The following is a 9,995-nucleotide window of genomic DNA, read 5'->3' as shown; positions in this document are numbered from 1 at the left end:
AGCAGGAAAGCATGTAGGAATGCAATGTGAAATGAAGTTTTACCTCCTACCACAGCATGGAGGGAACATCTACGCCTGTGCTGAATTGGGAGTAGGGATTCACGCTAACTGTGAGCAGGTATGCCTGGGACCTTTCCTAAAGGCTGCAGTGAGGAAGGAATGAGTAGGAAACACCAACCTGGCCCAGTGCCAAAGCTCATGATGAAAATAAAGATGAGTGCCACAGAGCAGTATGGTACCCAGGAAAAGGAGTCCTATGGGAGAAAGCAAATAAAATCAACAATTAACATTTTATTTATCCAGCTCCATTGGAAACATTCATCACTGCTAAGTATGTCAATTTTAAACATCCATCTGTTTCCTCCGCTTCCTGTAACTTCACAAGTAGATAGCCTTGGCAGTGATCATGGTCGTATAAAGCTATGGGCTTTAATTTGCATGTACATGGCTGGGAGCAGACCTCTGTTAGTATGATGGTTAGCCCCAAAAATACTTCTAATCCCACTAAAAAGAGATTTGAAGGGAGGAAAATAGTAATGATATCTGCCATACAATAAAGCACGAAGATGGGACACAGCTCTAATGTATAAGTGGGGTCTTACCTGTAGTGAAAGTGTGACTGTGAGGAGCCCTAAAGTCAAGGCCATTACAGTGTAACTTTTCCACAGCAGTGTCTTCCTCCCTGCACGCTCAATCAGGAAACCCTGCAACCAGGAGGACATGGTGTCAGCTCCAAAGGACAGACCTTAAAGGCAGGCACTGGTGAGCTGCTCCAGTAGCTGCCTCCATCAGCCAGGCGGGGGGGGGACCTCTGAAGACTTGGGGGCTGGGATGTGGTACCTCCTCTGGGAGGGTGAGTAAAGGTACCTGGGGGGACTGAGCAGGACCAGGAGCTGCAAGGAGAGTGAGGAAGGTGGGGAGGTATAATGTTGCAGGGAGCAATGTGGACGAAGGAGGCCTGAGGTGGCACTCTGCAGGCAAAGGATAGCCAGAAAGGACAGCAAAGTGGAAATGCTTGCGCTGTTAATTGCCATGAAGCCTACAGCCATGAGACCTACTGACAAGCAGACACAGGGACTGTCATCCTACAGAGGGGAACTGGGACTGCCAAGCCTGGCTCAGGCTGGGTTGTGGATTTGAGGGAAAGTCTCTCCTGCCCTCCCATAAATTGAATACAAGTGCCAGTGTTTACAGGGTGTGTGGTTATGATTTTGTATGACCAGTGAAAAGTATTACAGCTGATTTGTTGCAGAAGCTTGATTCCTGAAGCTCCATTTACAGTAGTTCTAAAGACTGAAATGAACCATGCATTATAGCAGAACGAAATTCAGCTGAAGAGCCACTTACACAGAGAACTGTGGAAAGGATCTCGGTAACCCCAACTCCCAGGGAGACATAGTGGGTTTGATCAGGGGCAATTCCAGCTTTTATAAAGACATTGTATGCATAAAAGTAAACCTGAAAAGAATAGAAATGTGTGAAGGCTGTACCCATGTGGTCATGCTTCCGTCTTTTTTGACAGAAAATAGCTCATCAGGCCTTAACAATAGATAAAACCTTCTTGATTTCAGTAACTAATCCCCAGTGTTTTCACAAGGCTTATTAGTGCTGCACAGCTTTAACGAGCAGCTCTACCTTGAACTCAGTAAAAAACACAGTCTTTTTCTTCTTTTTTTTTTTTGCTTGCTTTTCGCACTGCCTTTGTCTTATGTTACAGATTATAATTCTACCTGGCATCTTTCATATGTTTTAGTTCTCATGTACTTTGGATGAGTAGCATACAGAAATGTGGACAGTATATACTAAGCAAATGGTTTAAATTTATCTTTCTACATAACCTTTAAATCTTTGCAGTGATTTTAACAGTCACTATTTTCCTGGTTTTAAGCACTCCTAAAGCATAAGAAATTCCACTGTTAATATGCTCAATTTCTACTGGTCCTTCCTGGTATAATTATGGCTGTACCAGTGGGGGTAGCAAGCAGCTTTATGACTCTTGAAGCCTTTCTGAATTTACAAAATTAATCTGAATTTTGGAACTTTAATGCTTTTACTCTAAGCTAATTTTCATAGAATCACAGAATGCATTGGGTTGGAAGGGACCTCTAAAGCTCATCCAGTCCATCCCCGGCAGTGAGCAGGGACAATGTTACCAGATCAGGTTGCTCACAGCCCCATCAAGCCTGACCTTGAATATCTCCAGGGATGGGGCCTGCACCACCTCTCTGGACAACCTGTGCCACTGATCTACCACCCTCATATTGAAGAACTTTTTCCTAATATCCAACCTAAATCTACCCTTTTCTGGTTTAAAACCATTACCCCTCGTCCTAGCGCTACATGCCCTATGAACAGCATTTTATACTATAACTGTTCCAATACTCAATACTATCTATCTACTGAAACATAGATAGAGATATATCCAGAGAAAAGGTATATTAGACTATGTATCAGTAAATGTCACATATATTAATGGGACATTGTAATTTTCTATAATCTGAGAATGTGAAAAGTTAAAGGATTTAGAGAGAAACCCGAAGAGGTCAGAGTATGGAAATGCACTGTCAGTGTGCATTACAAACCTGAATCGGTTTGTACTGAAATGGCTGAACAGTTTTGGGCAATGCATTCTGGAGTTCAGAGACACAGAGGAAGTTATGTTATTCCCTACTTGTTCTATATTTGAGATTTTATGTTATCTCCTTCCATTCGCTTATCGTAACAGGGTAATCCATAGAGATGCCTTCAGATGACACTTACTAAAACACAGTTCTTGACTAGCCCAGGTCCCAGACTTCCATGGGAAAAGATTAAAACAAACAGGAACAACTGATTCCCTCCTTATAGCCAATATTGCAGTCAGCCTTTTACTACTTGTTGCAGAGCTTACTTTTTGGCAATAAACTGCAAGCAATCTAGAAAGCAGAGAAAAGCAGCACATACCACGTTGACTCCAATTAACTGCATGCATGAGGAGACCAAGAAGAGAGTGATGAACTGCCATCGGACACCTTTGTCACGAAAAAGATCACAAACACTCTTAGCCTTCTCCCCATGGATGGCTTCTTGCTCGGCCATCATGTCATCTATTTCGGCCATATGGTCACCATCTCCCCAGAGCTGCTTCACAGCTGGAAGGAGAGGAAGAGAGAGGATGACTCCTGAGCCAAGTTCACCACCGCAGACGTGAATTCAGAGAGTTACTTCTTGCCATGCAGAGTGTCTTATCTGAGCTTCAGGCTCTTTGCTTGTGTTAACTTCCTAGAGATCTGGGTTCAGATTAGACACAGATCCAGTTCATTGCTATTAATTTTTACCCATAAATTTTAATCATGACCTCACCCTTGGCCAGTAGCTGCTTACAGTGTTTCTATGTAAATCATGCCTAATTTCTTACCAATCCTTCCCCAAATCTCCTCCTGCTAAAGATACAGTTCTAGTGCACACACCAAAACACAGACAAGGAAAAATTACTCCTACATTAAAAAATAAGTCTACATCCAAAGAGTTCTCTCTTTTGATAGTTAAGAACCCGCAATGGCTGTTTCTCTGTGTCAGTAGTTGCTGTTAGGGTCGCTGAAGAACTGGAATGCTTACGGATATGACATGGCAGTAAAGACCATCCCTTTAAGAAAGGGATTTAACACAGGGATTTAACTGTGCTTTAACACAGGGCCAGAAGGTCTACACTCCCACTGTTTAGGGCAGAATCTGTACTGAGGGAAATACAAACTCTGTGTGATCACGTCCCTTGAAGGATCCTGGCAGAGGATAAGGAAAACACTAGTGTGAAGAGAGCACTAATGTCAAAACAGAAAAGGCTGACTCTCATTAAAGCTGAAGGCAGTTTCAGAGCCAAAAGACCAAAAGTCTGTTTCCCAACTGTACCCCTCTTCCAGGCTTATGTGGGGCTTTACTGTATTTTCCACCTTTTACTAAAATGAGTGCTTTGTAGCTCATTTCCTTACCTCTGATGCATCCCTCTTTGTCCTTTTTGTCAATGAGCAGGTAGCGGGGAGAGTCTGGGAAGAAGGGGAGGGTGAGAAGCTGAACGAGGGCAGGAAGTGCGTGTACTGCCATGAGAACAGGCCAGAGAGCATCTACCCCGAGAAGTTCTCTGAAACAAAACCCGCAGAGCAAGAGGAGCTGAGCAACCACGTGTGCTGGCCCTGTGAGCACACACAGACCACACAGGGTGGTCCCTTGGTCCTGCTGCATATGTCCTGACAGCTGTAATGAGGATTTCTCAGCCCAGAAAACATGAAAATTTCAATGGGAGGTGGAAGAGGAGAGCAGACGCTGTTGCCCGCAGCACACGAATTACACAGTGTTGCCACCTGTTGCTCAGTGGTGAGTGCAGCAAAGCTGCCTGCATCCTGCAGCAGCTGAGGCCCACAGAGATGAAGTGTCCCAGCGCAAGCAGTGCAAAATGGACCTGCTGCAGCTATCCCTCTGCTTCTGATCCAAAGAGTCTCAAGTTACAATTAAAAAAGAATTTATGAGTTATCAGTCTGGTACAGACTGCACCAAAGAGCAGCCTCTGCGTTTCCTGCAGCTTTGAGATCAGTGTGGTCAGAATGGTGTGTGCCCTGGAAGCAGGATGGACCATCTTTGGCACAGGACAGGCAGAAGGAGCATGTGCTGGAGTGAATGAACCCACCATAGGTTTCTGGTTTTGCATGTGTGTTTGATGAGTGGGTGTGCCACTTTGTGTGTATTTTCAAGAGAGTTTGGATGGATCTGATAATTCCTGCTCCTTCCAATCAGTGTGGTCAGAATGGTGTGTGCCCTGGAAGCAGGATGGACCATCTTTGGCACAGGACAGGCAGAAGGAGCATGTGCTGGAGTGAATGAACCCACCATAGGTTTCTGGTTTTGCATGTGTGTTTGATGAGTGGGTGTGCCACTTTGTGTGTATTTTCAAGAGAGTTTGGATGGATCTGATAATTCCTGCTCCTTCCAAAAAAAAAAAAAAAAAAGGTAAAGGTCAGTTCTTACAAAAAATGAATTTCTTTCAAACCCATTGAAATCTATTACAGGTTTTTATTATCTGTATTTTGATCTGTCATTGCTAGGAAGCAACATCGTTCTTCAGGAGTAAATATTCTGTATGTTTTCTGTTTCCCATTCTCTTAAGTCAGGAGTTTGGGCTGAGCTAATTCAGTCTGGCTGCCTAGGGTACCCTGAAAACATGTCTAAGAATATTTGCTGATTTGCCTATCCAAGGCTTGCACTGACGTATTCATATATTTTAATAACAGAATAAATTAAATAAGTCTCAGACCCCCTTACCTGAGACCCAGAGCAAATCCTACAAACTTTCCGATGGCAATGGCAGTAGAAGCTGTTATGGCAATCAGCCCGCGGAGCTTTCGTGGAGCACATTCCCCGGCATACATGAGGTGGATATTCTGACCTAATCCTGCAGAGACAAATGACTGTCAGGGAAATCCAAACTCCCATAGATAGTTAGGAGAGGACCATTATAGGCAAAGCATATGGAGGTAGGCTCTGAGATACTCGTATAACTGTGTTGAGTGTCTGCCTGACATGAAGCATGTTCCCAGTACTGTGGCCCTGCATCTTTGCTAAGTATTTCATTAAGCAAGTATGTTCCCCTGGGAAATCGGTTCTTCAGCAAGCTGGCCTTCTCTTACAATGTTTCCTACAGCCACATACTCAACATTGCTGTTGCTCCCTTAAATCTCCGATTATATATCTCAGTGTCTACTCAGGATGCTCTATGTGCCTTACTTTGTGCTTGAAAACAGTAAGTTAACAAATGCTATATATTCCATTTGCTCAGTGAATTAATATTTATCCTTTCTTAATTTTTTTTACTGGTTAGTATTATCTTTATCCAACTGCTCAGGGATCGAAAACACTGACAGAAAGTAAATTTCTGAGCATTTGGAAATTAGACTTGTCCAGTTTGAAAACCATTCCCTTGTCTGTAATATAGAAGGCAGTATCAGCCACAACGATCAGCAAGAGAAACAACGGACATCAGCTTTCTATGGAGTGAGCATGCTTCCCTGAAATATCACATTTTTTTTGCTTTTTCACAAGTGGGCAGTACTTCTTATATGGCTTGAATGTAAAGACAATAGAATGAGAAGTGAAGATGTCTCAGATGATTAATTTAATTATGTTTATGTTTTCTTATTTAGTTAAAAATACATTCAGGAATCAGTCGCTCTGCAGAGTTTAATAAAAATCTGTGATCCACATACTCAGTCTGGTAAATCCTTGTGTCTGTCAGTTACTGCTCTCCAAATTATTTAATACCATAGGTAGGAATGCTCATTTACCTCCACATACTCCAGCAAATAACCTTCCAGCAATGATCATCTCAAAGGATCCACACAGCCGGCTGAACCCCATCAGAGCTGCGCTCAGCAGAGAAGGGATATTGACAAACAGCATGGCCTTCTTCCTGGAATTAATTTAAATTAATGTCAGCATAAATATTGTCCATGTGTCATTTACAGCCTGAGAGAAGTGGCATTAATTGTACCATGGCTAAAGAGTCTGTGCCAGCTTCTGAGATCAGCTGCAGTGAAGTGAACGAGAAATGGGAATGGGAATGGGAAAACTTTGTCATGGGCTGATAAGCTAGTTGAAGCTTCTGATGCCTCTAGTGGAGCCAGTATCCACACTGAAGAACAAGCTTTGTGTAAAATTCACTTTAAAATGCATGCATTCCTCACGTGATTTCTCTGGACTGGATTTGCTTTGGAATTTGTAAGGGGAGGGTATGATTTTCTTTGTGATTGTTGGCAGATTTTGCCATTCTGTTTCTTCACTGAACTGATCATCTGAAGCAGCTCTGGGCTGCTCACAGTGCCACTTTACAAGCAGTGTTTCTCCCAAGACACAGTCACTGTGGCTTTAAGCAGAGAGACTATTGTAATCATTATTCCTACCTTCCGAATCTAACAGACAAATATCCTGCAGACAAGGACCCCAGAAGCCCGCCGATGCTGTAAATGGACACAACAAAGGACCACATCAAAGTAATCATCTCTTCACTGGGAGAAGAGCCGTATCTCTTCAGCCAGGTCTCACGGATGAAACTTTTGATATACTTTAAAAAAAAAACAAAAACCAAAAAACAAATGGACTCAGTCAACATGTTTTACCATAATTGCACCTCTTTTTTACTTCTCTTACCTACTTACTGGTCTTTTTGATACATTTCTGCTGGCACCTTGGTTGAAATCTTAGCCCCAGTGAAATAAAAGTGAATTTTGCCACTAACATCCCTGGAGGTAATGTTTTAGCAACAAGGTGCAATGAATAAATAGATTAATAAATATATCAATGTTAAATATCAGCTGTGAGTACCACTAAAAGAGTGGAAGGTTGGTCTTCTGTTTATGTGCTAAACTGATTGTTTTGCCTCCCCACCATTCCCACTTGTCTGTCTGTCTCTCTTGTCCACCTGCTGCATCCTGTCTGATGCCTTGTGTGAAATCCAGGTGTGACTTCAACTGACTTCAGTGAGATCAGGGTTTGTCCCTCGATGTGGTCCATTGTGGGGTCTCTCTGACTTTCATGGCACCCTTATTCTTGATGAGGGTTCCCAATGTAATAGTATGAGCTCAATACCCTTTGCACCGTTCAGGATGACAAACACTTTCCCTAATTTTCCTTTTCCAGCTGCAGGTATCAGTGCTGACCTCAGCTCCAGAGCTACAGTCTCTCCCTGTACTATTTCACCTTACACACAGTCACTTAGACCTAGAGTGTGTGGCCAAGTACATGGTAAAAAGGTCTCCCAGAGCACTGGAAAAAGGAGAATGTCCCGTGAGCAATCCAGCTCAGTAAGGGGAAAATGGCTGAGTTTATAGATATCACTTGTCCTCCCCTTTCCCAGTTCTGTCACACAAGACAGAAGTTAAAACCCCATGAAACCAGATGAGCGCTTGCAACTACTCTTAGAATCAAGAGACCAAAATAAGTCTAGTTTTGAGAGCAGAAGTGAAAAAGTTAATGATTCTGTATGCAGGCAGAAATGCACAACAACATTGAAATCCATGCTGGTAGCTCGATTTTTTTGAGCTGTCCATGCTTACCTCAGCAGGAGAATTGATAATGGATATCTGCAGCCCATACTGGAAGGCTCCACCAATCCCCAGGACGAAAGCCAGGAGGAAGAGATTGTAGCTCATTTTCTGTCAGGAAATTAAAATAGCAAACAAAGCTGGTACAGCCATCCAGACATGCCCCTGGCTGTCCTGATTTACCTCCAGGAACTATAACAGCTTGAGCAATGTCACACACCTGCTTCCCCCAAAACCAAGGAGCCAGCACAGGGTGCAAAAGGCAACCACAATTCCTAAAGCACAGGACAGTGAGAAATGTGAGGAGAGACAAAACTCGTAGCTGTCTCCCAGAACGCAGTTACACACTTCAGTGCTTCTGTCTTCAGCTTTGGCCATCTTAATCTGCACTGTCATAGGGTAACGAGTTGCAGGAGCGTGGTGCAATGTGCAAGCGTTGTGCCTGATTTCCATCTATTTGTCCTTCCTCCTCCTTTCCCGCTTGTTATCTCACCTAAATGAATATTTTGCTCAGTGACTTGGCTGAGACTAGATAAACATTTGGGGATTGAAGGGCATTCCTGGTCTCATGATTTATTCACCCTTTCTTAGAACTATATCTGATAGGAGGCTTAAGAGTACCCATACAGCGTGGTACTGTGACATGTGTGTACCCCATCCGTCCTGCTCCCATTGCTCTGTTACTGAGTGATGGAGCGATGCTCTGCCCAGCAATGATGGCATGGTGCTGCACTGCTGTCTCTACAACAGGTCATATTCAAAGCTGAATAATGACTGCCAAACATTCACAAGCTGATTCTAATCAGATGAACACCATTGCTTGAATAGGCATTGAATTTACCCGTGTTGCAACATTGTTGGCTTCAAGGGAGTCAGCTCAATAAATTTGGTATTTGGCACATTCATATATTAAATGACAACAATCTCCCGTTTGTCAAAGCACTAGGAAAAGATTACATTGACAATCTCTACTCTCAGACATCCGTACTTTTCTTCGTGCTACAAACCATGCCACACATCAGCACAAAACTTCCCATCAGCAAGAAAATCAGGAAGCCCCATTCTAAGTGAAAATTTTATACTGCACCTGCAGCAAATTTCTTAGTGTCATCCCCATTCTGCACTATAACACCAGAGCTTGATTTTTCTGTTGCATCTGTTGGGTGGCTTTTCCAGTCTAATGGATTTTAAATTCAGGAAGAATTTTTTTAACTTAATATTAATCCTAAAATTACTTTTAAAAAAAATTTTTGTTTTATCTTCTCTGGGTATCTGTTCCTATACTTCCTTGACTGGAAAGGATTGTTTTCTGTCCATTGGTGTTTACATCTTTCAGATTCTTTGCTATTCATAACTCTTTTATTGTGGAGGGCTTTTTCAGTCTTCCAGCCCTCTTTCATCTATCAAAGTAATGTAGCTTTTTTTGTTGCTGTGCTCTGAACTCCTTTGGTTTGTCTTCCTCTGTTATGTATCAGATATTAAATATAAATTTTCTCTTAAATCCAGTTTTCTTTGTTTTTAAAAAATAATTCCTTGCAAGGTATTTGATATCTTTCAGATAGGACCTCATACTATTATTCTAATCACAACTGATTCAGATTTATTTTTCTTTCTGTACATAATTTATGCAACAGGTCTTTTAGAATATTAGAAAGGAAAAGATATGTACTGCAAAAATTCTATTTGAGGAAAGAAAGATAAACATATACAAACTTGCATGCAAAGGTAGTCATGTCCACTTGCACACTAGGTCTTTCCTGACGCTTTCTTTGGTTACTTTGGAAAAAGTCGCTCAATATATAGAGAAAGAGGAGCCTGAGATAATATTTCAACATGTCATTTCATTCTTTCTCAGTGTTTACACTCCCTTTGGTTTGTCGTGAAGTTCTTGCTATTTGGTTTGTCATTGTTGTGTTGGTTACTGATGAA

General features: G+C 42.2%; 1 protein-coding gene across 1 annotated transcript in view; it reads right to left on the bottom strand.

Annotated features, from left to right (window-relative positions):
• LOC104538840 (solute carrier family 2, facilitated glucose transporter member 11-like) overlaps positions 1 to 9,796 on the bottom strand; it is an 11,030-nt gene extending 1,234 nt beyond the window's left edge. Inside the window, exons 1-10 of the mRNA XM_010182192.1 lie at positions 9,780 to 9,796; positions 8,079 to 8,177; positions 6,927 to 7,087; positions 6,312 to 6,436; positions 5,293 to 5,422; positions 3,969 to 4,117; positions 2,944 to 3,131; positions 1,348 to 1,458; positions 603 to 704; positions 179 to 254 (exon numbers count right to left, since the gene is read on the bottom strand). Of these exons, the coding sequence (XP_010180494.1) occupies positions 179 to 254; positions 603 to 704; positions 1,348 to 1,458; positions 2,944 to 3,131; positions 3,969 to 4,117; positions 5,293 to 5,422; positions 6,312 to 6,436; positions 6,927 to 7,087; positions 8,079 to 8,177; positions 9,780 to 9,785 (1,147 nt within the window). The 5' untranslated portion in view covers positions 9,786 to 9,796. The remainder of the gene's footprint in view (positions 1 to 178; positions 255 to 602; positions 705 to 1,347; positions 1,459 to 2,943; positions 3,132 to 3,968; positions 4,118 to 5,292; positions 5,423 to 6,311; positions 6,437 to 6,926; positions 7,088 to 8,078; positions 8,178 to 9,779) is intronic.
• Between the last annotated feature and the right edge of the window lie 199 nt (positions 9,797 to 9,995).

Source organism: Mesitornis unicolor, unplaced genomic scaffold (assembly GCF_000695765.1).
Source record: "Mesitornis unicolor isolate BGI_N332 unplaced genomic scaffold, ASM69576v1 scaffold404, whole genome shotgun sequence".
Taxonomy (NCBI): domain Eukaryota; kingdom Metazoa; phylum Chordata; class Aves; order Mesitornithiformes; family Mesitornithidae; genus Mesitornis; species Mesitornis unicolor.
This window is presented reverse-complemented; position numbering and strand designations above follow the sequence as displayed.